Source organism: Larimichthys crocea, chromosome VI, assembly GCF_000972845.2.
Source record: "Larimichthys crocea isolate SSNF chromosome VI, L_crocea_2.0, whole genome shotgun sequence".
NCBI lineage: Eukaryota > Metazoa > Chordata > Actinopteri > Sciaenidae > Larimichthys > Larimichthys crocea.
In genome coordinates this window covers 5,523,692-5,551,633 of record NC_040016.1, presented here as the reverse complement: position 1 = coordinate 5,551,633, position 27,942 = coordinate 5,523,692, and the positions used below count along the sequence as shown (strand labels likewise).

General features: G+C 42.0%; 4 protein-coding genes across 4 annotated transcripts; 1 reads left to right on the top strand and 3 right to left on the bottom strand.

Moving 5' to 3' along the window:
• Positions 1-227: 227 nt before the first annotated feature.
• Positions 228-11,283, bottom strand: p3h1 (prolyl 3-hydroxylase 1). Its single transcript, XM_010756073.3, has 15 exons — positions 10,508-11,283; positions 8,317-8,469; positions 7,256-7,445; positions 7,020-7,151; positions 5,698-5,837; positions 4,085-4,174; positions 3,926-3,978; positions 3,692-3,819; positions 3,470-3,597; positions 2,538-2,633; positions 2,276-2,426; positions 1,725-1,842; positions 1,530-1,605; positions 1,266-1,406; positions 228-1,170 (listed from the first exon to the last, which is right to left on the bottom strand). Exons 1-15 carry the CDS (start codon positions 10,967-10,969, stop codon positions 694-696), a joined length of 2,535 nt encoding a protein of 844 aa, XP_010754375.3. The 5' UTR covers positions 10,970-11,283; the 3' UTR covers positions 228-693.
• A 2,041-nt stretch (positions 11,284-13,324) lies between these two features.
• cvih1orf50 (chromosome VI C1orf50 homolog) lies at positions 13,325-16,684 on the top strand. Its single transcript, XM_010756062.3, has 5 exons — positions 13,325-13,553; positions 13,920-14,035; positions 14,137-14,223; positions 14,860-14,991; positions 15,621-16,684. Exons 1-5 carry the CDS (start codon positions 13,499-13,501, stop codon positions 15,804-15,806), a joined length of 576 nt encoding a protein of 191 aa, XP_010754364.2. The 5' UTR covers positions 13,325-13,498; the 3' UTR covers positions 15,807-16,684.
• On the bottom strand, positions 16,610-20,589 carry ap5b1 (adaptor related protein complex 5 subunit beta 1). The gene is made up of 3 exons (XM_010756052.3): positions 20,275-20,589; positions 19,221-20,015; positions 16,610-18,743 (listed from the first exon to the last, which is right to left on the bottom strand). The coding sequence occupies exons 1-3, from the start codon at positions 20,413-20,415 to the stop codon at positions 16,797-16,799; spliced, it is 2,883 nt and encodes a 960-aa protein (XP_010754354.3). The 5' UTR covers positions 20,416-20,589; the 3' UTR covers positions 16,610-16,796.
• Positions 20,590-21,288: 699 nt separating this feature from the next.
• cxxc1b (CXXC finger protein 1b) lies at positions 21,289-26,223 on the bottom strand. The gene is made up of 14 exons (XM_019271929.2): positions 26,079-26,223; positions 24,991-25,106; positions 24,785-24,885; positions 24,540-24,676; positions 24,216-24,371; positions 23,868-24,014; positions 23,629-23,736; positions 23,329-23,507; positions 22,737-22,944; positions 22,512-22,622; positions 22,353-22,402; positions 22,174-22,270; positions 21,894-22,046; positions 21,289-21,712 (listed from the first exon to the last, which is right to left on the bottom strand). Exons 1-14 carry the CDS (start codon positions 26,079-26,081, stop codon positions 21,566-21,568), a joined length of 1,713 nt encoding a protein of 570 aa, XP_019127474.1. The 5' UTR covers positions 26,082-26,223; the 3' UTR covers positions 21,289-21,565.
• Positions 26,224-27,942: the final 1,719 nt, after the last annotated feature.

The window sequence follows — 27,942 nt, the reverse complement described above, 5'->3', positions numbered from 1 at the left end:
CAAGAGCAAATGCTTACGCATGCAGATTTAGACATGTTAGTTTCCCCAAGCAGGCTGCGAGTTCTAATGTGACAGTGTAGAAATGTGCTGAGCTTCAAGGAAGCCAGTAGAACAACAAGATCTCGGGCTTTAAATTATTCAGGCCGAAATAAAATCACAGCAGGAGAGCGGCCGAATTTCACACAATCTTTAAGTTCACAACCTGAGAGAGGATTTCTCTCAAAAACTGAACTTTATTGAACTTTATTGAATTATTGAACAGTGCTTCCATCCTGACACCCAGTGCCAGCTCACAGTACTGCACTCACCACAGTTTAGAAACATCACTTTTATTTCACTGATTCTCACACCTGCGCTGGCTTCCAAGACACGGACATCACAAATAAAATAGCTACAGAAGATTCAGACTGAAAACTGAGATGAAAAATGTGTTCCAACTATACAGATACAAGGCTTAGGGACTCCAGACAAAGACTGTTACTGTGATTCAGGCAGATTGTCAGTTACACAAGTACTCAAGTAATGATTTCAGTGACGTTCGCAGTGAAACAGCAGTCCTGTGTTCTTATACCATCACCCACCATTAAAAGACAAATAACTTTCACTCCTTTCTCATTCACCCGCTCACAGACTTTTTAAAAAATAGTAGAAAAATCAACACCACACAGTCAAACAGTCTCAGGCTCTGTCAGATCACAGCTCTTGTTTCTGAGAGTCTGAAGTGGCATCAGTTTTAGCTTTTTTGGAGTCCTTCTTTTTCGCAGCTGGTTTTGCGTCCTTTTTGTCCGCCTGCTTGGTTTGTTTTTTAACCGTCTGTTTTCCATCTTTTTTAGCCACAGGTTTGGCTTTGTCTGCCGTCTTGGTCTTTGCTTTGTCTCCTCCGGCTTTGGCCTTTGCTTTAGGAGCAGCTTTGGCTTTAGTTTCTGCCGTTGTTTTGCTGACTGGTTTCGCCGCCCCCTCCTCTTTGTCCTTCGGCGAGTCTGCTGGTTTGTCAGCTGCTGCTGCTGCGTCTGCCTTCTGCTCTGCTGGTTTATTATCTTGTTTATTTTCTGTTTTTACCTGGTCAGCCAGTGCCGGAGGCTCCGAGGTGTCAGTCACCTCCTTTTTGATGAACTCCTCATTCACGGGGGTAGAAAACATCTTCAGCATTTCCTGAGCTTGAATTCTCTCCTATGGGACGGAAAAAGAAACATTTAGAGGGAGAACAGAATACAAAACAGAACTAGAGGCAGGTAATTAGACATTTCAAGAGACATTGTCCATACCTTTTCCTCGTGAGCAGGATCCAGAGTGAACCACAGCGCCACAGCACACCTCTGACCCTTGGTAACGGCTCGGACTCCATGGGGGTTTTCCTTCCCGGCTCCGAACCCGACCACACGGCCGCATTGTGGACGCACCTCGGCCTGGAGGGGTGTGTGAAAATACAGAGCACTTATCAGCAGCGACTCTTGGTGTTTATTAGATTTTATTTATATGTACCAAACGTGCAGTGAAATGATTATGGAAAGAAAAGCTGAAAATCTTACCGTGACTGTTTTAGCGTCCAACTCCGTGAAGATGAAATCTCCTCCTTCAAAGTCATCGTTCAGATAAAGGATGCCACTGCAGGGGGAGTGAGGGGGCACATGAGGATGTTACGTGTGTGCTCGTCATCATGATTGGATGAAGGTACTGTGTGTGTGTGTGTGTGTGTGTGTGTGTGTGTGTGTGTGTGCCCTCACCTGTAGTCTCTGTGTGTATATGCAGGAGGTTCCTTTATACACTCATTCATCTCTGAGACCAGCAGACAGTTGTCCACATGAACGGGGTGACTCAGGTCATTGCGTTCCTCCTGCTTCTCTGAATAAACGACAGTCACAGAGAGAAGTTACAACCAGAACCCGACTGATATCACAGATATATGGCTATCTGCGTATATATATATTGTCTGATAAAAAGTAAAAACTTGCAGAAATAACGTCAGAAACAAAGATGAAAAATGACAACCAGAAAGCCTTAATGACGCTGTGTTTAGGAATATTGAGGTCATTACTCTGAGAAAAGGTTTGTATCCTGTTGTGAGTTAGTTGTGCACAAACATACACTTTATCCTGTTTTTAATTTAATTTAAATTGTTTATGGTTGGAGGGAATTTCTTGTGTTCATGTTGTTGTTTTTTGTTTGTCATAAAAATTACTTTTTAAAAATTCTCCTGCTTTTACTTGAGGGAAAATGCTTCCTTAATTCTTACTTTATCAGAGTGAACTTCTTCTATTGATAGCTCCAAACTTACCATCGATGGCGGAGCGACAGACGAGGTGGGAGTAGGAGAAGTAGAGCGGAGTTTCCAGGCGGAAGTACGACTCCAAAATCTTCCTCACCTTCTCGCTGAGGTCGAAGAACAGGCGAGCGCTCTTCAGTGGAACCTTGCCCTCCTGTCCGAGCTGTAGAAGGTGGAAACGGCATCATCAGAGCCTTTAAACAGCACTGTGAACTTCATGAAAAGTTATTTTGTAATGAGCACAATTTGGTTAAATACTAGCAGGACTCCAGACCTTCACAGCCTTCAGGACAGTGACTCCCTGGAACATCTCGCTGGCCGAGTGGGGGGAAGGCTGTCCTCTGTAGCCGTCACCTTTCAGAGCAGCTGCCTATGAAATGATGCACAACATGAACTCTCTCACATGATGGACTGACACACACAATGAAAACACACAGATGTGGGACACAAACAGGCATCAGGTGACATGACAAAGAGTAATTTCAATTAATAATTTATACCTTATTATCTCAAAACTGTGCATTTATTAGCCTCTAAAACAGCTGTTGCTGACATTTAAAAACTGTCAATGTCGTATTTCAGTTGTTCCTGATTTTGGTTACAAAGATTGAAACCATATCAGAACAACCATAATCATTTCAAAAAGTGAAGTTTAACCTCAGAATGTTATTTCTTTAAAGGACCATAGCACTGTTTAACTTGTGTTCCTGCTATTTCCAAAAGGTTACATTAATCCAAAGTAGCTTAAACAGAAGCTACACTTGTACAGCTGTACTACAGCAAGATGAATGTATACTGAATAATGTATAATGATGAAACCAATATCTGCCTGGTCTGGCCTGATATCAGCTATATGTATATGATTTTTAATAAATGTCAAAAAGGATTAAACAATGCTATATGTTTGCTTCTACGTGCATATCTGTACCTATGATAATGGCTTTATTCAAGCTTTTTCACTGAATTCTGATTTAAGTTGTGGACCAAAAAACAAAACAATGAGCTGAAAGAAGCTAGTTATAGCAGACTTATGTTAAATGTATGTTACTGTATGTGTTTGAAACAGGGGTTTTTTTTTTCTGCCTCTGATTGGCTGGTTGGTTAGATTTAAGCACGGGGGAGTGGTGAGACTTTTAGGGCTTGAAAAGAAATTAAAAAGAGATCCTGACCAAAAAACTAAGTGACTTCATCCTTTAGATAACTCACATTGGAGAGGCGCTGCAGCTCCCTGCACTCATCATCACTGATCACTCCGTCCAGCAGCACTCGGTCCGAGCCGTTCAGCTGATTGGCCGTCATGGTCAGCTTGATGTCATCACTCAACAGAGTCCCACCTAGAGGAGAGGTAAAAGTTTGAATGTCAACGACTTAAACTCTGGCTTTCTCCTGTATGTACTAGTTCACTGGTAATCTTGCTGAAATGTTTACCTTCCTGTGGACCAATTACCATGGCCATCTCTGAAGAATCCTTTTTCTTCTCCTCGACCAGAGTCTCGATCTCCTTCATTAGGTTTCCTATTTCCTCTGTGATCCTTGCTGCGGTTTCTCTGTCGGCTCTGACACACACAGACAGGCAGAATGACAGAGGTCATAACGTCATTTTAACAATAAATGTATTCATGTCGTGTGTAAATGTGCGTGAGGTGATGTCTTCAATCTTACTTCTGCTTGTCTCTCAGCTTCTTAGGCATGACGTCTTCAGGAGTCCACGTGTCCTGAATACAAAATGACAAGAAAGACACAAGTTAAATACAAAGCCTGCATGACACCACCGCATCATATAAGCAAAATGTGATGATAACAAAGGATTTCTTTACTCACTGGATCGACAAAGGTGATTCCAAAGGCCTCATATCCAAAGTAGAGCAGCTCTTTCTCCAGTATGGATTGCTGAATGTATTGTTTCACCACCTGGAGGTCAAAAATCAGTCAAATGTAAAACAGATACATTCATGAAATGTAAGGTTCAATGAAATGTTCAAGTGCAGAAAACGGTCACATTAAAAATGGGCATTGAGTAATCTGTGGTTCCAAGCGCCATCTACTGGTGAGCACAAGAATGCAGCACTCACAAAGCCTAAAATAGGTCTGTAATAGGTCTACTGGTCTGTAGCAACTGGCATTTGTCTCCCAGGATACACACAGACTGCCCTTCCCTCTGATTGGTGTCAGTTTTGGAGCTGTACCCTGTCTGAGGTACAGTAATACATTCTTGAAAAAGCTGGGACGGAGTCAACAAAAGACTCACAGAACACCTGTTTGGATCTTAAATAGGTCAATAGGTTCATTGGTAACAGGTGAGAGAATCATGATTGGGTATGAACTGAATGAGCGTCAGTTTAAGAACCCAAAGTTTTCAACATTTCTCAACATGAAGTTGGAATGAATTTATGGATTTCACCATCTAAATCCTGAATATTATTAAAAGATTCAGAGAATCCAGAGAAATCTGAAACCAATACTGAATGCTCGTGACCTTTGACCTCTCATAATTGCAGAAAAAACTTTTGGGGAATTTGAAAAGGGTTGTACAGGCATAGTTTCCTGAAATGTGTGCCCCGTGTTGAAAGGTGGACTCTGCCACTAACTAAATAAAGATTTGGGAGGCGCCTTTATTGTTCTGCCTTCACATTTAACAGCAGTGAAGAGATGACAAAAGTCATTTACTTCAGGCATTTTGACTCGTCATAAAGCACATGCCACTAATAACATTGAAGATCACTGAAAGTCTGTTATCACAATACAGCAGGATCATGAAACTGAAGCAGGTAAATGAAACTCAGCCAGTGATTTTCCTACTGTGACATTTCAAAACGTCTGCTCTACAAACTACTTCAGGAAGAGGAAATCACAGAATGCCATCAAAGGCATACAATCTGAAGCTAAATGTGTTTTTAAGTGGAGCTAGTGGATTAATTATAAGGCAATTGACCACGCATTTACTAGTTTAATTGTCATTATTATGGGAAACACGATAGCCAATAACACAGGAGATTGCTGTCACATAGTTTTAGGGGTTTCTTTCTTGAGTGTTTTTATTCAGAAAGGCTAGAAAGTGATCTCACTTGTGAGCGCCAGAAATCTCAGCAGCCACAGAAATAATCACTTAGTCATTAGTATTGATCAACAGCTCTGTATAAATGCTGTATAATATGGACATTTAGAGCCTGAGGCAGTAAAAAAAAATTGTACTTATTGCTTCTTTAGAAAGCAGCAAACTTTTATGTGCATTAGATTGCCATCAGTGCTTTTTAAACGTCTCTCTTTACGCCCTGGAGACCACTTGAGTGCTAATGGAGGCCATTTTTCTCCCGCCACATGTTGCGAGGGCTGATTTAGTGCTGATAGTTATGGATTAAGATAACACAGCTAAAAATAACCGCACTCAAAAGGCGATTTGGACGAAAGCCTCTCCTAAACAGACTGCGAGTTACCTGTCTGGCTGAGATGGTTTTTGCCTTGTCCTCTCCCAGCACGGCAGAATAATAAGCAAGGTTCTGGTTCATCACCTCATCGTCAGGGTGGAACAGCAGGAAGGTCTTGGCACACTCTATGGCCTGCTCGTACTTCTCACCTGCGGAGATGGAGCAGAAACAGGAGGGTGAGCAGCTGGAATGAGTGCTCTAACAGCTGTTTTAAAGAAACACAATGTAAAAACACAGGGTTCTCCCTACAATTATAAGACCTGGGCGACTAAACCAAAAAAACATAAAATTGCTGAGACATATTTTGCTGTAATTTCTATCGTGCTGCTTCAGTCTTCTTTACAAACTTTAAAAGAATATACATCTGCTAAACGGTTATTCCAGCCTTGAACAACAACAATCTCCTTTCTCTCTTCCAGTACTGATATCTAGTCAGCCAACAAAAAGTGATTTCAGCTCTTTGAATAGTTCATTTATTTATGTATAACTTTAGTTATTTGATTTTAGTTTAGACATTCAGATTCCATCAAAGAAGCTCGAACCACATTTGGGAATACACGTCCATATCGCTCTGCCTCTGCTGCTTCAGTGTTAGCTATTCTTTTTTAAAACTTGTCTCTTGTGACTCTTCTGACTTGTGCAATAGTAAATCAGTGCAGCGGCCCTTTAATGAGACGGAGCATACTAGAAAGTGTCCCAGTGAGACGTGTCGGATGGCAGAGCGAGCGGCCCTCTTCGGGGAGAAACCCTGAGGTTTTTATTAATAATTGAATAAGTGTGAAAATTTTATACATTTTATAATGCAGGAGATGTTTTTCAACAGGAAATACTAAACTACTTTAGGTCTTTAATGGCTCCCAGAGAGAATAAATTAATTAAATGATGAATAAATCAAACATCACTGCAGGCATCACAAGGTGTTTTTCTTCATGAACTTTATAATGTCCATTTATTATTGATATTTAGAGAGATTTCATGGTTTAGTAACGGACGTTTCAATGCTGGATGCTGATTGGTTGTTATGTAAATGGCTGATTGACTTGGTGCGTTGCCAGTTACCTTAAGGTGTTTAACAGAAATCTGTGCTGTGTAATTGTGACAGAGATGAAAATTAAAGGCCAAAAAGGAAAACACACTGATTTTTCTCAGTATGTTAGAAACTCTGCAGGGAGGAACCTTCATCCCACCAACATCTGTCTCTTAATGTTTAACTAATATATCTGACCATCTGTATAATCAGTGACACTGTAGATCTCTGTACATTTAGGGTTTAATTCCACTTCTATTACAGTCAAGTTCCCTGAATAAAGTACATGTACACTGTGACTCACTGTTGTAGTAGGAGAACTGCAGGTAGTTGAACTGGGAAGGGAGGAAGTCCTCAAAGGGCGTTTCTCTGCCAGTGTGTGAAGCCAACTCCACTGAGCAGTGCTGCTTACAGTTCAGGACCTGCATGTAGTGGTCTGACACACACACACAAACAGGTTTACACAAAGGAAAATGATCCACTTTCATGTGAATCTTCTCTGCACAAAAAAAAACAACCCTCAAATGTGTGCTGTCTCACCTGTCATGGTCTGGAACAGGTCAGCGCTGTACTCCATGTAGTTGTATCCGTCGTAATTGTAGGCTCCTTCACACAGCGCCCGGCACTCCTTATCGGCAGTGAAGTACTCATCTAAGGCCACCTCGAAGTGTTCAGCCGCCAGGCCAAATGAGTCGTCGCTGTAGTAACTCTTCCCCAGCAGGAACTCGGACTGAGGGGAGAGCAAGCGGGCATCAAATATAAGTAACATTTCTAGGTGACAGTGAAGTTTGTCAGGCAGGAAAAAGGCACATACTTTTAACAAATTTAGTATTAAAATTTAAAATATGATCATTTGACATGTTATTAACTATATCAGCAGGAATGCTGCAATTTATTGTTCTCGGAACTCTGAAAAAAAAACAACCTCCAACACAGAAAAGTGCAATTAACGGTCATTCAAGTCGGATCTTTGGGCAAGATCTGTCTAACATAATAATAATAATAATAATTCACCAACATAAGTCATACACAGTACACAGTCAATTTACAGTAAAAAAAGACATTTTCTACCTTTCTTTACTATATTTAGTGTTTGTACTTTGCTATTTTCATTGCCATTCAGGTGATCTGTGTTTGAAAGATGTCTTTGCGGCAAGTGGCATTACCCTACTCATCTTGTGTCTTTAACAAGATGCTTTTGCATCTCACAGACTCTCCGTGCAAACACTGTACGGTTTACTGTATGTGTCCATGTTTTTCCAGAGCGAATGCACCGGGAATCATTTAGAGGAGAACCCACTCTGAAATACCGACTTCCAACTTGCAATGGGACGCAGTACATTACCAAAGTGCCCACAAGGTTCTTGAAATGACTTGTCAGGGTTTTATTTCACCCCTGGACACATTTGCCTTTATTTTCCACCAGATTTCACACTTCCCTTTCCATCCATCGCCGAGCAGACCAAACAGTTTGTAAAGCTATTTAAAAACTTTATTGTTGGCCAGTTGCAAAAACCACACACAAAAAGAGATAATCAGCATCTTTCTAAAGACTTGCCTCAAGGATATGAGAACTCATCAGAGAAGACGTTTGCTCTCACCATATGCTTCCTGGCTTCCAAATCTTTGAAATCCTCTTCATGTACTCCTGCCATCATCTTGTAGTACTCCAGGTTCTGTCTCATCTCCAAGTGGTCTGGGTTGGCCTGGAAGAACGTGTGGGCAGCTGCCACTGCTTTGTCGAGCTTATTGATCTGAAAACACACACACACACACACACACACACACACACACACACACACACACACACACACACACACACACACAGGTGTTCATCAGTTACCTGAAAAAAACCTTCACATTCTAACTGACACAACTTTCCACTGCTGCAAAGTGATATTCCCACATTTAATAACTTGTAAGACTTTTATCCAAATGAATGAAATCCTGCAAGTACTTGACCAATCGGAGGAGTTCAGTGCTAAAAGCCCCACCCATAATTAGTAGTTATAGTTTAATAACATAATAATAGTTATAGTTATAAAATAATGTCCCTGGAACTTAAAGGATCAGTAAGTAGGATTTAGTGGCATCTAACAGTGTAGATGCAGATTGCAGCCCCCTCATGCCACCCTCTCCTTCCTGGCATGAATTAGAAACTCCCTGTGGAATGTGCATAAAAACACGGAAGTCCTTGTCCTGAGTCAGTGTTTAGTTTGTCCTTTCTGGGCTACTGTTGAAACATGGTGGACTCTTTGGAAGAGGACTTATGGCATCTGTAGTTATAAAATGTTAATAATCGTGGCGTCGTTCAGCTCAGTTGGTAGAGTATCTGCCCCATGTACAAAGGCTCAGTCCTTGCTGCGGAGCCCCAGGGTTTGAATCCGACCTGTGGCTCTTTCCTGCATGTAACTTCCCCATCTCTCTCCACACATTTCCTCTCACTCTTCAGCTATCTCTATCAAATAAAGGCCAAAAAATATCTTTAAAATGTCAATAATTGTTATTTTCTCTTTATTATACATGAATGAAAACATAGTTATAGATATTATATTCCATTTTGGCCATATTCTATACAAATAGAGCACTCTAACTCTGGCGCACTGGACCTTTAATTCAGACCCTGGTTCCTGCGATGGAATCACAGCTTTATTGACACATCCAGCAGATATGGAGCAACATTACCTGGTCGCTTGTAGCATGGTAGTTGCAGTTTGGTGCTAGACAGTGATTTGTGTCAACAGCTGTTTGCTGCTGGAGAAACAGTCAGTTTGGGGTAAAACCAAAACAAGGAGCTGAAAGACACCGTTTTAAAATAGTTTTTTATATCTCAGTTGGTCTTTTCTAAACTGACCAAACTGCAGGTGTGAAATATATATTCTATAATAAATTTAGCCTACTTCAAAATAACGAGATTGGTTCCCCCCAAAAAAAGTGAGTTGTGAGTTATTTTGAGCTCAAACTGTGAGCTGCATACCTGTCTGTCTCATTTCAGTGGCCTGTTATTAAAACAACAATGAAATATCATTTTCAGATCAGTGGCCTGTAAACTGGCTTAGAAAAACAGGAGTGTTGGCACCGAGCCATGTTACTGTCTAAGTTTTGAAAGTCAGAAATGTGACGATCAGCTTCATGAGTCACAGCTGATCAACACCTCTGACATACTGTGTAAATATGTTGTTATTTAATGCTTTTTTCTGAACCTTGCATTATATGTAGGGGCATTATGACATGAATTACTACAGTTGCAGGGTTTTATATTATCTTGCTGCTTTCAAGTTCTCTCTGGGAGTAGTATTTTCAAGTACAAACATAAAAATAGTGAAAGAAATGACAAAGATAGTGTCTTTCTACCTTAATTCACGGCTTAAAGCACTCCAAATATCCAACAAAGCATTTGTTCCTAATCTGTGTAAGTAGAGTGTGGGTTTATGAGGAGCATTTGAAGGCAGCACTTTAGGCCTTTAAACCGCTGGATCCCAAAAAAAAAAAAAAAAGTCGACGTCCTAACGTGAGCCTGCACAGAGGCTCCACCTTAAGACGTGGCATGGCTGTCTTGGCTTTTTGGGGGGTTGGGGCATTTACAGTAACTCCACATCAGCTCAGGCTTTGAATGAGGTTACAAATAAACTGTGTCAGATCTTTCACTTCGTTCAGGCCCTGGATCTTTACAAAAACACGTATCTCTGTTATGTGTCATACATTTTAGACTGGGACAGCACTGATTGCAGTCACCAGCTGCACACTTGTAGCTTGCACTACTATACTGTACAAGTATACTGAGTTACATACCTTAAAATAGGCCACTTGTAGGTAGTTATAGGGGGTCCTCTTGGTGAACTCCAGCTGTACGTCTTCTGTGACTTGATGCAGAGTTGGTGAACCCAGTTTCTCAGTTTCGCAGGAGTTCACACAATCCGCCCGTTTCAGGACTTTCTGGAAAAATCCCAGGTCATCCACAGACCCGGCCCCGGGGATTGGAACTCCCAACCCGGCCAGGCGATCGCCGAAAGCGGTCTGGTTGGCGCAGCTAAGCCGGCACTGAACCTTCACATTGCGGACAGTAGCTTTGTTCCTGAGAGCCTTCTCCATGTTCAGGATGACCGTCAACCAGTCCCCCTTTTGGTATGCATCCACCGCCGTGTCGAAGAGGAAATCATAAGGCTCCAAAACGAAGCGAGAGCCGACATCAGTGTCTGAGGTGCACAGCGGGACCAGAAAGCAGAGAAATGTTAGCGCGTAACGGAGCTCCATGATGCTAAGATGTCAGGCTCTGCGGCGGGGGCACAGGTCTGAAGCAGAGAGAGGCAAGCCGGCGAGAGGAGCTGCAACTTCTTGCTCCGACAGTCACTTGTCTGGAGGTGGGGTTTGAACAGATGAGCTCCGGTAACACCCTCTGTGCCCCTCATACACAGCATACACATGACTTTATAATTATGACAGACAATGAGCGGCCATAATGTGAAGAAAACAATGCAGTATAAGTTAGGATTGTCTTTAGTGTAGAATACTGAAAAATATTGACATCATCTCAACACAACTTCTGATGAATCCTATAAAATCACATTAAAACCAGGCAAAAGTCTTCATCAGAACCAGAATCAGGTTTATTGGGAGGTATGTTTTCCCATACAAGGAATTTATCCTGGTGATTTTGGTACATAACAAACATTAAATAAAAATATAAAGAAGATAAAAATCAAGTACTAGAAGAGATACATGTATATGTACAATATCCCCATTAATATTATATTGACTTCCTCCCATATGAAGTTTATGTTACTGATCCAGTAAAATCAAGTTAGTCACAGTGTATGGAAAATCGATTTTAGTCCACCAGAGAAATTGCGTCACTTGTTTGGAGTAAGTAGTAGGAATTCTTCATAGTTTTGTGGTCTGACATGTTGAATTTAATAACACATAACATGTCAAACTCAAAATAACAGCAGTTTGCATGTCACCTGAAAAGGAAGTGTCTGTTTTCACACATTTCAGACATTAACTTCAATTCACTAAACGACACTGCAATGTTGGAATAGATGGTGAAAAACGTGGCTGTTGGTGTTAGAGTTAGGGTTAGTTATGAAATTATGAAAAGTTGACCTTTGTTGACAGCAATGCTACACAAAATATAATGATGTTATAGACCATGATGCATTGCTGCAGATTAAACTAGCTGACAGTATATAAAGTAGTTCAAATGATCTCAATTTTAAACATCCATGGCAGTAAAATAAAACATACACATTAATGTAGCAGTAATATTCATAACATCGCAACAGTACATTAAGAAAACACTGAGGGGGGACATTTTACTGTACAATGAATACTTTTACATATACTTAATTAAACATTTTCATACTTGAGTACACTTAGTTGTGCTGATAATATTTACATTCTTTTACTTAAGGTTTTGAATGCTGAACTCGTTGTGTAGTGTGTTCACAGTTTGGTTTTATACTGAAGTACAGGGTTTAAAAACTCCTTTTTATTATGAAGACATAGTTATCTTGTTATAGTTATGTTTTCGACTACTATGGAGCACAAAGAAATTCCATCTTCAAAAGACAGAGGCACACTGTTTGACTTTAACTATTTCACGTTTCACTTCATGCACAAATGGAAAAGAAAATTGGCAGATCATTCACTGGCAGAATAAACCTCAGTGGATCACGTGGGAGTCAAACTGTCATTATGACTTATTGTTAAATGATAAAACATTTATCTAATAAGAACAGTTTATTGTTTGTATGAGATATGTTGTATTAAATGGTAATGTTATTGTTTTGATTAAATATAAATATTTCTGTTTTGTTCTTGTTCATATGAAAATAAACACATTCTCTCATAACGGCAGCAATTTATACTATAGTACTATATTAAACAACACATCCACATATGAAAACCTATACAAGAATTAAGAAACTCTTAGTATTGTCATGTTTTACACGTTTTATGAATGCAATGGATCATGGACCACATCGCAAAGTAAGACAAGGTAAGACTAAAATCTAATAAACCTGAACCTCAGCAGTTCATGTGGCACGTGCAGCATCTTCTAACTTTTGCTGGTTTCTCGACAGCGACTTCTTATATAGCTGTTTTTGAAGTGCCTGAAAACAAAGCCAAGTTACATTACATAGTTGATATTTAATATCAATGAAGATGAAAGTTTTTTATGTTAAATATGTTTTTAAAAAGCATTTTAAAAGTATTATTTATTATTATTTAAACTTGCCTTTTTTATGCAGGCACTAATCAGGACTAACATTTAGGCAAATAAGGAGAAGATTTAGGACCCGAGGAGCTTCCTCTGGTAGTGTTGGGAAGTTCGAGTCTTTTTACTGATTCGTATCACTTACTCTCGGACGGTAAATTGAACCAACTCTCTTTTTTTTCATTTCGTTCATTCACTAGTGCCACGCTGTAGCCCTCTTGTGGCCGATGCAAATGTGACAAATGAACGTACTGTTACTACAGTTACTACTGTTACTCAGGCGCACAGCCTGAGCGGCCATGCAGCTTGCCTTGTGGCGAGGGAACGTATTGCATCAAAATGAACGAATCACTCACTGAGACTACTCATTACTCCCGAGTCATATAAAAGATTAGTTCGTATTGACGATGCGTTCACCACAGACACACCACTATCCTCTTGGTCAAACATTAGCTGGTTACAAAAGCAGGAGGTGGACAGACAGACAGACAGACAGACAGAGAGGTTTAAGTTGACTACAACCAGCCGGGAGAGGAGCTCGTAGTAAAGAGAAGTACACAGACAACATGAACATGGACAGGACGGTCAGTCTACCCAACCAGCCCGACAAAACCACCACAGGTAACAGAGACTGAACTACACAGTGACTTGCTGTGTGTGTTTGTTTCCACCGCCCTGAGAACTCTTAAAGTTATCTAAAGCACAGCGTCAGATCTTAATATGGGCTTATTTCTATTATATCAGTACCTAACAGTATACGACAAACCAGCGTGCCATGTGTGACTGCTCGAGCAGCTGTAATCCAACACCAGACGTGTAGTCCACATTTAATTACAAGTGAATAGCAGAGTGCGATTCACCCGAGTAATATCTGCGTTACATGGGGATTTACTGTACAAGCTCAAAGAGGCGAGTGCTCAGTTAAAAAGACTGAACGTGTATATGATTAGAGCATTACATCACACTTGTTTAACTTGTTTTGTGCAGTGACTCTGGTCGAGAGCAGCAGCGCCCCCAGCGGGCTGGAACTGGTCAGCTCCTATCAGACCAACAGAGTGGGAGACCCCATGGACCTGGTGGCTCTGGCAGCACAAGTTCAGAAGGTGTGGACTGAGAAATATATATATATAATATTTGTTATATTACAAACTGTCAAGTTGTACACAGCGAAAGTGGTGAAAATGTTTTACCTTTGTATGTTTAGGGAGATGATTTCATTAAAGCCAACGCTTGCAACAAACTGACAGTCATCGCAGACCAGATCAGATACCTGCAGGAACAGGCGAGAAAGGTGAGAGCGTCAAAAACCCCAGTACACACCGAATGAACTGTTCTACTCATGCATGTACACATGCTACACTCACTCTTGTCTTTTGACTTTTACTCCAGCTGTAAACTGTACAAGTTTAGTTTATAGCATTCACAGTGGATTTTTATAGATTGTGATCTGTTAAACAAGAGCTGAGGTGCTCACTACGGTGGCCCAGATGTGTCAAAAAAAACAAAAACCCTGCAAACTCAAAAACATAAACGCATTAATTAAACACAAGTGCAAAAGCCACAACACAAGAATGGAAGTTGACAAAGAAGAGGGTGGATTCCTGAGCTAGAGGTTAACTCAACAAACTAGTTTTCACTTAACTCACTTTCTAGATTTCAGCCAAATGGCATATTGCTGACATGCGTTGCGGGGTGGGTTTTTCATTAATGCACTTGTGTTTTTAAAATTTGCAAAGTGTTTTGGATTTGCACTTTGTTTAACGCACCTGGCCCGCTGTAGGTTATGGTTGCAGGATCCTAATTCGAGCAAAATAATGACATAACCACGGCGTATTTGAAAATGGGACAGTAGTAAAGAGATAAAATGTCATGTTAGTGTTTGAGCGTCACATATCAAAACACAATACTTTTTTCTCTCTCTTTCCAGGTTCTAGAAGAAGCTAAAAGAGATGCTGACCTCCACCACGCTGCCTGTAACATTGTGAAAAAACCAGGAACCATGTATTACCTCTACGAGCGGCCGTCTGGACAGAAATACTTCTCCATCATTTCTCCTAAGGTCTGTTTGACTGAAACATACTGACATCAAATTCAATGTTATGTCATCCTGTGTGTTATAAAACACACAGCCTGTTACCTTAACATCCCTCTGCAAAGATGTGAATGCCTAACCAAACACCTGCGAGCATGTGTATAATGCTAAAAGTTGGAAGTGTTCAAAGTTCATGTAAACCAGCTGATAGTGAGTCGGAGGACAAAACACAGGCGGCTCAGGTTGGAATTGACCGGTTGCTGTTGTAGCTGCGTGAGTTGAGTTTTGAAGGTCCTGACAGGGTTTCTAAGCTTCGCGATGGGATTTATGGAACGTCAAGAGATTTTCAGTTATCGTAATCGAGATGGAGCTTAATGCATTGTTGGGGAATGAATGGCTTCAAGTGAAGTTTAGATGTTTCTCTAGAACTAAACTTGGAATACAGATCATAAGCAACTGCTGATTGACTATTGAAACATTATTTCTCTGGATAGATTCTTAATCATTTTAGTTCTTGAACACAAACCAAAATGTTATGGTAGTGGGTTGTAGCTCAGTAAACTTGTATTAAACTGATGAATAAAAAAAGTTCAGACTTTTGACTTCCAAGTGCTTCACATGTCACAACATTACTTTCTCTGTCCTCTCCTCTGAAGGAATGGGGTCCGAGTTGCCCTCACTCTTTTGTTGGCGCATTCAAACTTCAACACGACATGTCCTGGACCCCCATGGATGAAGTGGAGAAGAGGGACTCAGAGATGGCCATCATGGACAAACTTCTCTGCCAGCAGAATGCCTTACCGCCTTTCACAGGACCCAACTTCAAGGGTCTCTCTGACTAAAGGAACTGGACTGCATAAAAGGACTGGGATTTCAAAAGGACACAGAGTGGATGCCAAATGTAGTATTAATGGACATCAATGTTTAGTGAAGTGGATTGGAATCCCTGATATCAAAGCGTCAGTCACAGAGAGTCTTTCACACACTGACAGACTGCAGATTACATCACTATAACTTACTGTTTTACTGACCACATAGTTTAAAATGTTTGCTTCTCATTCATCACCAGGATGAAATTTAAAGCTCCCCCGTGAAGTTCTGTCTATATTCAGCGTTTCTCACCACAAGGCATCTTGTCTGCTCAGCAGACGCAACAAAAGCATTTTCTGCAAAGCTTTGAAACATTTCTTTTTAATGTCCGCGTTTCCTGCTGTTGTTACCACCAACCACTGCAGAATAGAGTTAAAACAACAGCAGGATGTGAATCATATGATTTTAACATTTTACTGCTAGTAGTGGAAAAACTTCACAGAGTACCTTTTTTAATGTGTCCTACAGCCTACATGAAGTGTTGTTCATGGGCTAACTTTGATTTTTCTATAGCGGGGAAATATAGTGGAGCCGTCTATGGCTCTATTCAGACCAAATTAGACACCGTAGTGAAAATGCAGGTTTTTGTATGCTGAAATAAATAAAACACAACGACCTGCAGCCAAATGTTGAGCCAGAGATGAACCAGAGGTGATGCTGCGTTGGCCAATCAAACAATCCAAGCGCTTCACCCCAACTGCTGATTTGGTCTGTATAACGGTCATCAAATAAATTATTTATTTTGTCTTTCATGTATAGACTGTAACCAATGAGATGTGAATTACAAAATATTTAATTTTACACATTTGTTCAATGTCAGGTAATTAAAGTGCAATAACTTTATTTCAAATCAGTCTTGAGTCATTTCATTTTAAGTACAAGTTATTAAAGTGTTGACAATTTTAGAGATTTGGTTAAAATCAGCTTCTTTTTTTAAAAAAACAAGTAAAGATGCATCACAGTTAGCCGTCAGCATCTTCCTGTAACGAAGTGATTGTCAGCAGATAAGAACTTATGTGAGGCAGGAGCTGCCAGTTATCTGTGGCGATGTTGAAGTGCACGGCGTCTTCCTCCGTCCTGATCTTCAGCAGGATGTGAGACAGTGGCGGGAGGAAGAAAAGCACTTTGAACTCTTCTTCATCAGACAGATCTGATATCAGGTAGGGGAGGAAGTGTTTTTCCACCAAGGCGATCAGAGCTGCCTCCTTCAGCTGGCAGCAGAACAGGCTGGTGGCACAGTCTGCCGGGTCATTTAGCCCACCCTCAGAGCTGATTTCGTCCCACAAACCCTCAAACAGACACTGTTTGCCCCCTCGTCCCCAGGCTGGGGGAGCTGGGGGAGACATGAAGGCCTGCTGGAAAGCCACGTGAATGTCTGGCAGGACGGTGTGCCAGGAGAGGCCGTCCTGGGTGGTGAAGATGGCGCTGGCGTGGAGGGTGGTGGGGTAAGGCCGCCTGGGCTTCAGCCTCAGCCTCACCTTGGGTGGCTGCCTCTCTCTGAACAGACACGGAACACTGATGTCACTCAGTTCTTCATAGTGGTTGTCAGTGAGGTTGAAGTGGAGGCGGACGCTGAACAGCTGACTAAAGTGGGGGTCGATGGCTTCCATATGAGTCAGCTGGTAGTCTAAGATGACTTCTGAGGCAAAGTTAGGGTCTTCGAACTGAGCTCTGTAGGTTTCCAGTACCACATTTGCCTCTCCTGGGCTACTCTCTGTCTCATTCAGGGTTAGGTCACTTCCTTTCTCTGTTTGTGGTTCTCCTCTGGGCTCACAACCGGCCTCAATCAGCCTGAATATCGCCTTCTCCACCCGGTGAATGGTTAGCATGCTTGTGAGCCCCTCACCTTCAGCCATGATGGAGGACAGAGATCGCTTCTTGACCTGCCGTCCTCCCTCAGTCAAACCCTGCGCCAAAACTCCGGCCAGCTTCTCCCGGGACAGCGTGGTCAGGAGGGTGTAGTAGAGGCGGGCGTGGTCCTGGATGTCTGTGTTTCCGTAGTGGCAGGTGAGATGCTGCAGGATGTCAGCCAGGGGAAGGAGCAGCGAGTCCAGGCTGGGGTGGACGAGGAGGCGGCGGCAAACACCCAGCAGGCTGTTGCCAAGACGCCAGTCTCCACTCAGAGAGGAGGAAGACGGTGTGATGATGCTGGACAGGAAGTTGAGGGTGTTGGTCTGGGGGATTTCTCCCTCCTCCGCCACCCGAGTCAGCATCTTGAGGTGCTGGCTGAGGTCTTGTAAGGTGAGCTGGGCTAGCGGGGCTTTGGTGATGACTACCTGGAGGGCCTTCAGGAGCCCCACAGCCCAACTGGACTCAGTGAGCCTGTCCTGGGTCTGGTCGGCCAGGTTGATGAGGTGCGGAGCCAGGTAGGTGTGGCATAGGTACAGCTTACATAGCTTCTCCGTCAGGCCGCTGGAGTAGCGCTCCACTTGACAGAAGTAGAACAGGAAGAGGAAGGCGGCTCTGAAGAAGGTGACGATGATCTCGCGGCTGCCTCCGCTTTGCACAATGTCTAACAGCGAGGTGAGATGTTCATAGAGGTACGCCAGCCCCCTGCTCCCCTCCCCCTCCCCCTCCCCCTCCACTTCATCCTCCAGGTAGACCAGAGAGAGCAGGTTGAAGCGGGCCAGCATTGTGGCGCTGTCGTTGAACACGGTGGGCACCAGAGCCGATGCGAGACGCGGAGTCAGCAGAACAGGGAGGGTCTCGTCGCCATCGCCGCAGCTGATTGGCCGGTTCTCGGGAAAGTGCAGGATGCAGTCCATGTAGAAAAGCTTCTCGGGTGTACTCAGGAGCGGATGCTGGGACAGCACAACCAGCCGCTTGAGGATGAAAGCTTCGTCTTCGGCGCTGAACAGGCTGTCTGTGAAGGCACACTTCATCAGCAGGGTGGTGTGGAGGAGGCAGACCTGGAGGAAAGGGAGAACAAAGTCACTGTGAGATATGAATTCTTATCATCTGTGCCAGTGTGATAATGAAAACTTTTGTTTAAGGAAATATTTGATAATTCAAAGTTCCTTTCTTTCAGTGTCTGACTGTGGGAGAGACTTCTGAAGCTCACATAAAGGATCTAAAGTAAGTTTAGCATTTTGGAAATATGTCTTAACATTAGTTCAATGAGTTTGATACCACTCTTACATCTGGTCTGATAGATAGATCCCAAGGGAAAGTCCAGTAAACACTAAATATAAAACTAGATAGCAGAATTTTATAAAACAAAATGATACTTGATACCTCTGTCGATACCAAAAGGAAAAGAAACTCCTAGGCACACTGTGTTTTTTTGTTGTTAGTCAGGAGCAGCCACAGTGAGTGGAAATCTACTATGAAAGATGAGAGAGAGAGAAAAAATACTTGTAAACAGCAACAATGAGTAAGACACAAACCTCGCTCGTGCCCAGCAGTCGCAGCAGCTGAGCTCTAAATACTGCTGGAGGAACACCAGGCACCATGGAAACCACCTCCGTCAATCTGTGAAGCAGTGCAGCCTGACACAGTGGGGTCAGGAGGTAGGAATCCTCCAGGAGGGAGGACAGGACTGAACGCAACTCCTTACAGTCAGGTCCAGTCTGGAGGGTCGGCACTGTACCCATAGGTCCAAGGATGAGAGAAGACAGGATGGCTGAGTCTTTGTCGTTCATCAGGCTGCAGTCCTGCTCTGCTTCCCAAGCAACTGATGTATTTCCTCCAAGAAGAGCCTTAAGATGCTCAGCACCAGCTCCAGTTTGCTGGGTGAGCTGATACACGGCGTTTCTCAACACCAGAGTATGAAGTGCTGCGTAGGCCTGGTGGATCCGGGAGGCTTCTCTCTGCCGGAGACCACCCAGGAGCTCGAGGCGCTGGGAGAGAAGTCCCGGAGAGCAGGCCTCCAGCTCCCGCAGGCAGTCACAAGCCGTGGCCCGCACAGAACGAGCAGCACCATCACCGTGGAGGTCTATGGTGTCTTCGGCTATCTGAAGGAGCAGGTCCAGGAAGTCTTGAGATGCACGGGAACGGCCGCTCACGCAGGAAGTGCAGACGAGCACAGAGGTGAGGGCCAGGAGGAGGTGACAGCGAAACTGGACAGACTTAGGAGGACACTGGGCGAACACTGACATGAGCTCCAGGGCCGTCTCCTCGCCCACTGAGTCTGAGGGACACAGCAGAGCCGGGTGCTCACATAGTGGGGACAAGAGGAGGACCTGAGGACACAAAATACAGTTATACACACATTAAAGACACAACAGGAAAATAGAAAATAGCAAATATAATACCAAGTCCTTAATACAAGTAATTACACACACCCTGTGAAAAGCAGAAATTAAAAATAACAGCCATTTATTGCCAAGTTGATATTTTTCAAATTGTTTATTTCATTTGACCAACTGTCCAAAACTCAAAGAGATTCACTTTATGCACCAAAAACCACCACATATGTACAGTCTGTTGTTGTTTTTGTACCTTGACGCTGTACGTGGCTCTGTCATCTCGCAGCTCTCGGAGCAGCTCCGCCAGGAAAGCCTCAGCTGTTGTTCCGGAGAGGAAGCGAGACGGGCTGCGGGAGAAAGCAGAGATCCTCTCGGCCCAGTTCACCGCCATCATCAATCAAATCCCAAACCTCGACTCAGAAACTGCGTCCAAACTCATTCTGCTTTGAAATGAAACGCAGCGTTCTTCTGACAGACGTCAAACATTAAACTGAGCACCGCGCACGTCCGTGCTGTGACTCACGTGAACCTGTAATACTCGCAGCGCTCTTCAGCGCCCCCTGCTGCTTCGGAGTGTGCACCGGGAATATCTGTTTTTAATCCAGGTGATCATTATTTCATCAAAGTTTCCTTCAAAACTAGACCCACGGAATTAATTATAAATGTATACTGGTGTAAGGCAACTAAAATAAAATAGTACGGCCGTAAACCACTGGAGATTGTAGAAATGCTGCGCTCATAAATGTCAGTCACCACCACCATGAACATTTAAGGGTGAAGTTTCAGATTGGCTCATTCTAAAGTAATAAACAGTTCGTATTTTCAGGTGATATGCACTAATGAAAATAAAGTTATGAATATTATATTCCATTTCTGTCAAAAGATACCCATATATGTTACACACTGGAGTGAAAAAATATCTTTTAATATTTTTGTCAAAATGATGAGCTTCTTATAAGTAGAATCCATGACAACACTGTTGTGTCGGATCACATTAGATTGTACCAGCGTATTGAAGTGAAGTGAGCATATACTACTGATGCAAACATATGTCTCTTTGCAGATAGCAGCAATTGTTCTGCTGCGTTATAATCGTCCTTCTAACCTTGTTGTACTTAAAGATGAGCCAATACAAACTGAATGTGTGTCACCAGGACATATACTAAGTTACAACATTCATAATAAACAAAGTATCCTATGTACACTGTGTGTAGATAAGCTACTCAAAATGGTGCAACGAATAACATCACTCGCACACAAAAAGCTATCCTGGAGCAAACATACGGTTTATTCAGGGCGATCATACCAAAAACAGCAGTTTTTCAATGAGCAGTAGTTCATCTACCAGTCAGGAAAAATATATCAATTTACATCTTAAAAATAATAACAATAATAATAATAATACAAAGATCTTAAAATAATCATCTAGTTAGAAAATCAGTTCATCCAAATGGTAGTTATTGTTTTACAAGTTTGAATCCTCAACACTCAAATCTCATGTTATGTACACTAATCCACAGACCCAAAAGCAGATGAGTAGCTGACTACCTATCCTTGTTGCTACGGAGATCTGTTGTCAAGGGGTCATGCTGAATAGTTTGGTGCAACATCAGTGCGAGCAGACCGGCCCTGTTGGTCATAGCGGTCCTGACGTTACGCTCCTGTTCAAAAAGTTCGTCCAGTTTGTACCACTGTGTGTGAAGAAAGAACCGGGTAAGATTATCACTTCACTCACTGTTGAACAGACACAACTTGAAGTTATGATAAACACAAAGTACGACTATCTTTGACTTTTACAATTGAAAAATGGCAGAATTTCCAATAAGTATTGATCATTCTAAAACCAAACAACAGTCACCAAGTTTCACTCACCACTCTGACTCGCTCCAAGTCCACCTCTGCTCTCCTGAGCTTTTCCCAGTTGTAATGTTTGTTGCATTTCCTTTTGGAGACCCTGCAGTAATCTCCTGTCAGCTCAAACACATTCTTCACCAGAGGACACCCACACACCTCATCCACTGGGATCTAGTCACCAAACAAAAGGACAAAAAAAATAATATATCAACATAAACATTACTTTACGTTTAAGTGGACAGTTTTTAGTGAATCATGGAAACCATGCAGGACATTTTGTTGAGGGGTTTTCACTGACCTTAGGATCTCTGGAATGTTCTGGACACAGAACTTGCAGCCTCTTGCAATATGTTTTGCTTTGAGGATTATACACGTCACAGAAGAGTCTGGTTGCTCTGTAGAAACAAATAAATTGTCGGTAAAGCAAATGAATGAGGGAATGTTGCTATACACTTTAAGAGTATTTTGTTTACTTACCCTTCTATTCTTGTAGGGTACATGGAACCAAAGGAGGTCTGACTCTCATACTGTTGACATAATCATGAAGAAAGGAAATTTAACGAGTAGCCCACATGCTTTTGTTTGTTTATAACGGATGATTACAAGCAGAGATTTAAAAAAATAAAAACAAATCACCTTTGCGTAACATCTCTCCATGTGTCTCAGTGCCACTTTTGGATTGACGGGATGACTACAAGATACACAGAAAATCTGCAGGTCTGTGTCCTCGCTATCACCTTCATTCACCTGCAAACAGAACCAAAGTATTTCATCAAATGAGTGACTTCTGTTTTTCTTCAGCAGCTTCGAATGAACAAAGAATGGATGAGATTGCAATTTCAAAAGGCGCTGCCGGCTCACCTCCTCGTCCTGCTGAACCGCCTGCTGCTTGGCCTTGGCGATGATGCCTTCTAGTTCGTGGAAGCGCCGCTCCATCTCTGTGAGGCGTAGCCTGGCATTCTGCTGTTCTCGACGGATACGCTCCAGGTGCTTCTTCCCGTGCTCCTCTGCGATGCAGGGACTCTGCTGCCACTGCTGGATACGCTGAGGAAGGATCTCGTAGATTCGGCTGTGGATCAAAATGCACACAGAGTCACGCTAACGAAGTGATCAGGATTTCCCTTTTGACTGGAACTTTGTTAGATGTTAGGACACTTATGATACTGATGTTTGGTGACAAATCTAATCAAATTGTGAGTTTAAAAACTGGTTCATGTTCATAAGTTTCCAGACACTAATGTAATACTAATAAATAGATAAACCTGCGGCATTTTACCAGCATCACATTCATCTAAACACTAGGTGGTGCCATAGTGCTATAATTCGATTACAAATATAGGTAACAACTTTTGACCATGGCCATTCGGGAAAAAAAAAAAAAAACAGCAAAGAGATAAAACTTCTATTTAAATTAACTTGAGATGTTTGCTAATAAAGGTGAAAGTGTTCTTACTTGGCAGCTAACTTCATGCCACAGTCCTCAGAGCAGTATTTGGAGTTGGGTCGAGCTACCTCCACACAGCTCGGCCCCAGACACTGACGCTGCCCTGTGTTGTCCCGGAGGTCGCCCTTCTCAGTGTATCTGGTTCTGTCTTTGTGCTTCTGCTTCTGTTTGTGGCGCCGTGACTCTTTCTGGATAAACAGTACAAAACAGGATGGTAGATTACCATGTGTGATATTACCATTTACCATGTTGACGCATGGCACCACTTTAAATACATCATAATCATTTTTATGAGGAAACAAGTCTTACTTTCTTGTCAAACTTCTTTTCCCGTCTCTTGACGTGCTTCACCTTCACAGCTTTCTTACGCATGATCGGACTGAAAGGCTGCTCATCATCGTCATCACTACCCCATGCCTAGATGAGGGAAGCAAACAAATTAAAACCTACCTGATCAAATGTTTCAGCTGCTAATTGAGTATAAGAAAAATAATATAGTATAACAAGATCTATACGCTACAACAATATGGCGTTAAATGTTGTGTTACCATGCTGCTGTCAAGTCCTGCTGCCTTGTACTGCTGGTACAGATCCGCCTCACTGTCGTAGTCATCAGAGTACCGTCTTCGTCTGTGGTAGGAATTGTCCCTCCTTTCTTGCAAAGAGAGTTCCTCATCCTTCACACGCAGCATTTTCTGTACAAAACAAAAAAACAGATTTCCAAAATGACCACAAGGGAATGCACAAACAAGTCAGAGATCAGGGAGAACTAATCGCCCAAAAATAAAAGTTTTAAGTTCATTTTTTACATTCTAAATAATTTAAACTCAGTTTTACATTCTTCTAAACTTTGGCATAATCTTATTCGAAAACAAAACAGAGACAAAGTGACCTACCCTGGCTCGAACCTCACACTGTCTGAACCTGCACTTCTGTCTGATTTTGTTGGGGCCTCCAAACTTCTTCATGTCCTTGCAGAAGTCACATTGAGCACAGTCCTCAGTTCTTCTGCACGGCTCACATTCTCCACACATTCGAACTGAGCGCTTCACCTGAGAAAAATCAAACGATGAACTTATAAGTTTTGAGAATGGGAAGGCATTGCTATGACAAAGAGTAACATTTCCTATCACTTTTATTTTAAATGTTTTCATGTGTAAAATGGTCAAGAAAAACTGAATTTAAGATATTTTAATATTAAGGTCAAAAGTACAGCTTACTTTGGATCCACGTCGCCTTTCACTCTTATAGTCAGGAGTACTCGGGGTGCTGTACTGTTTTTCAGATCGGTCAGGCTCAGCATCCTTCTCTCGGTTTTTCTTTGATCTATACTTTATTTCCAGCAAGGGGTTTTTATCTGGTGATAGAGAGAATAAAGCAACAATGTTTGCTGTGATGTTTTCTGATTAGATTCATGATCAATGTGGCTTAAACACTGCGATAAACCAAGATTATTTTCCATCACCTCTGCATCTCATGCAGTACCACTCTCGGATGGCCTTCGCAGTCTTCTCTGTGATGTTAATGCAGTGGCCATGGAACCACTCATTGCAGTTATCACAGCCGCTGTTAGTGGGAGAAGCAAACAAATACAATCATATATGAGCATCAGTCCATCCATTTGCAGCAATGTAAGTAATTGAAACAACAGCGCTGGTGCTGTGAACGTACATCATGAAGCAGTTGATGTCTGGTTTCCGACAGATGCAGTACAGGGGTGCATTCTCTCCCTCCATGCTGCTGGTCTCGGGCCCTGGTACAGGGTCAACGTCAGACATCTCACTGTCCTGAAAGGTAACACAAACATCACAAACCATAGTACAACTAATGGAATCACACTTAACACACTGACTGCTGAGCTGCAGGACGAACAGAAGATTTTATGTTCGTCTAAAGTGGCTCCACATCAACCATATGTGGGAACTGTTACCTACCTTGGTCACTGCAGTTCCCCAACATACAAGTTTAATTCCTCGAGGGGAAATTATTTTTTTATATACCCCAAAATACAACCACACGTGGGTGGGTGGATTTCGATGCCTTGCCCAAGGGCACCTCGGCATGGTCCAGGGGGTGAACTGGCACCTCTCCACCTCCCATACTTTGGTCCATACTGGACTCGAGCCGGCCACTCTCCGGTTCCCAAGCCAAGTCCCTACAGACTGAGCTCCTGCCGCCACAAATAGCTTAACAATGCTTAATCACTACACTGAAACAGACCATGCTTCAAATTATACTCTCACCTCTCCCGCTCATAAATGATTGTGGAAATATGAACATGTTAGTGACACTATAAGAAGCAAAGCCCTAAAGCAGCAGAGGTTATAACTACGTGGTTACCTCACACCGTGATATTATATTATGGTATTTACGGTGTGTCATCATCAGCTTGTGAAGACAGAGGGAACATGTTACCAGCTGCTTTGTTTACACACAGCCGAGCCGAGCTGCTGTAACCTATGTGCCTCACTTAGCATCGTCACTTAGCATCAGCTACATTTGCATTTGCAGGTGACGTTTGCCAGCTAGCTTACTCTGCTGTGATACGTGAAACTCATTTAAACTCGAGGCTTTAGCTTCTCCACAGCAGGACGTACAGTGACTACACCAACACATCAGACTATCACTGCGAGCGGACTGAAGTTCACAACACGCTCAGGTCGATGTAACCTAAAGTTACGGCCAAATTTAATTTGCCAAGTTTATCGAATGGTAAATTTCCCAGAAGTAAAAAAAACATATCTGTTTTTAATACTTACCATTATGTGAAATCTGTACCGACTTTGGTCGTTCTGCGACAAAATGTAAGTCAACAAATACAGCGCGAAACACCGAGTCTGTTAGCTCACGGCTAGCGCTATGCTAAGGTGGACACAATGTCGCCGGTGATTGGTCAGTGTTCTTCTTCTCTGGTGCCTAACTGTCATCCAATGGTGCAATGTCGCCACCTGTCGGAAAATACCATTCAACTCCGTGTGACTATTATTCAGGCTCAGGGGGATTCAATGTTAGATTGTCATACAAAGCAATATGTATAATATAATATAATATAATATAATATAATATAATATAATATAATATAGACTGTAAATTGCCTGTATGAATTGCCCTGTAATGAACAGGCGACTTGTCCAGGGTGTACTTCGCCTCTCGCCCAATATCAGCTGGGATAGGCTGTATATAATATAATACAATATACAATTATATTGCTTAATGTATTGTTATGTCTGTCTTGGACGTCACTATTACTTGGCTCTACCTTGGCGGACAAAACACATATCTAATAATACAGCTATTTTTTGTTCTTCTTTTTACACATACACATGCATGTACGGATACAGACCTACACACACACACACACACACACACACACACACACAGAGAGAGAGAGAGAGAGAGAGAGAGAGAGAGAGAGAGAGAGAGAGACTATGACAGAGCCTGTGAGCTGCAGCTAGGTTATGTATTATATCTCCATTGCTGACAGCTGACAGGAAAGATGCGTCTGTGATTAAGGAGGCATGCTGGATCGACTACTTTTAAAATGTGTCATGATCAGTGAGTACAATATGTTTCTTACAAAACCTTTAACCTAACAATAAGGAGAGATGAACACAGTAAGCTTTGTGGATTCCAGTTATGAATAAAATAATAAAAACTGAATACATGATTGTGGCTTCATTCATTAGATGAACTGAATTAAAGTTGACTTGTTTGACACAATAGTACATTACGCTACATCCATTGAATTCCCTATAACCTATAACTGATTACAGTATACCTAACCTTTTACAAATAGGTAATAAGCTCATAAAATTGTATAAAATACTTAAGATTGCTGAACTAAATGTGTTTTCCTCTGCATCGGAAAAAAAACTCTGCCCACATGCCACATAAGGTAAGTGTAAGGCATGAATTATTAATGAAAAGCAAAATCAAGATAGAGTCTCATAGAGCTGTCAGGATATCTGCATGCTGCCTTTCATCTACATTAGAAATGTTTCCAAAACGGTGATTAATAATAGATTAACTGCTCTGCAATTTCCAAGATGTCCACTCATCACTAACAGCCACAAAACCTTAGCTACAGATCTGACACTGGATCTGCGCCTTTTACATTACACTATCAGTAAATAACTTATGTCAGTTAAAAGAAAAAAATGTAAAATTAAATTGTTACAAAGGTTCTTATGGTGACTTTATATTTACTATTTTAGTTTCTTTTAACCTCCCTTGTAACTGCATGTCTTTCAGTTTTTCAAGAGATTGAAGCATGAAGCATCTTTAAGTGGATGCCAAGATGGATGCCAAGCTGAATTCTACAGATGTGAATGAAAAGATGGATGATGGAAATGACAATGAACCAAAGTCACATGACTCACTAAACGCCACTTCAAAGTCGCCCACTGTACCCGCCGCAGGTCAAACAGGTATGTTTACAGGGAACAGGCTTTATTGTAACTCATGAACTGAAATCTAGAAAAGATTAACTTTCTTCTTTCTTGTTTTACAGGATCTTTGGCTGAAGTCACGAGTTGTTCAGAGCAGATCTCCACTGAGGACACTGAAGTATCTTCAACTGACATCTCCATGAGTGTTTTCCCAAACAAAACAATGGGTACCTTA

Coding starts and splice junctions, on each gene's coding strand:
- ap5b1 (XM_010756052.3), bottom strand. CDS start 20,415: ATGATGGCGGTGAACTGGGCCGAGAGGATCTCTGCTTTCTCCCGCAGC. Junction 20,016..20,274: donor GAGCCACGTACAGCGTCAAG/GTACAAAAACAA, acceptor TTGTGTCCTCAG/GTCCTCCTCTTGTCCCCACT. Junction 18,744..19,220: donor GACTGCTGGGCACGAGCGAG/GTTTGTGTCTTA, acceptor CCTTTCCTCCAG/GTCTGCCTCCTCCACACCAC.
- cxxc1b (XM_019271929.2), bottom strand. Junction 22,945..23,328: donor GGCATGAAGTTAGCTGCCAA/GTAAGAACACTT, acceptor TTTGATCCACAG/CCGAATCTACGAGATCCTTC. Junction 21,713..21,893: donor ACTTGGAGCGAGTCAGAGTG/GTGAGTGAAACT, acceptor CTTCACACACAG/TGGTACAAACTGGACGAACT.
- cvih1orf50 (XM_010756062.3), top strand. CDS start 13,499: ATGAACATGGACAGGACGGTCAGTCTACCCAACCAGCCCGACAAAACC. Junction 14,036..14,136: donor TGGCAGCACAAGTTCAGAAG/GTGTGGACTGAG, acceptor TTGTATGTTTAG/GGAGATGATTTCATTAAAGC. Junction 14,224..14,859: donor TGCAGGAACAGGCGAGAAAG/GTGAGAGCGTCA, acceptor CTCTCTTTCCAG/GTTCTAGAAGAAGCTAAAAG.
- p3h1 (XM_010756073.3), bottom strand. CDS start 10,969: ATGGAGCTCCGTTACGCGCTAACATTTCTCTGCTTTCTGGTCCCGCTG. Junction 8,470..10,507: donor TACAAGTGGCCTATTTTAAG/GTATGTAACTCA, acceptor GTGTGTTTTCAG/ATCAATAAGCTCGACAAAGC. Junction 1,407..1,529: donor TGGACGCTAAAACAGTCACG/GTAAGATTTTCA, acceptor ACACCCCTCCAG/GCCGAGGTGCGTCCACAATG.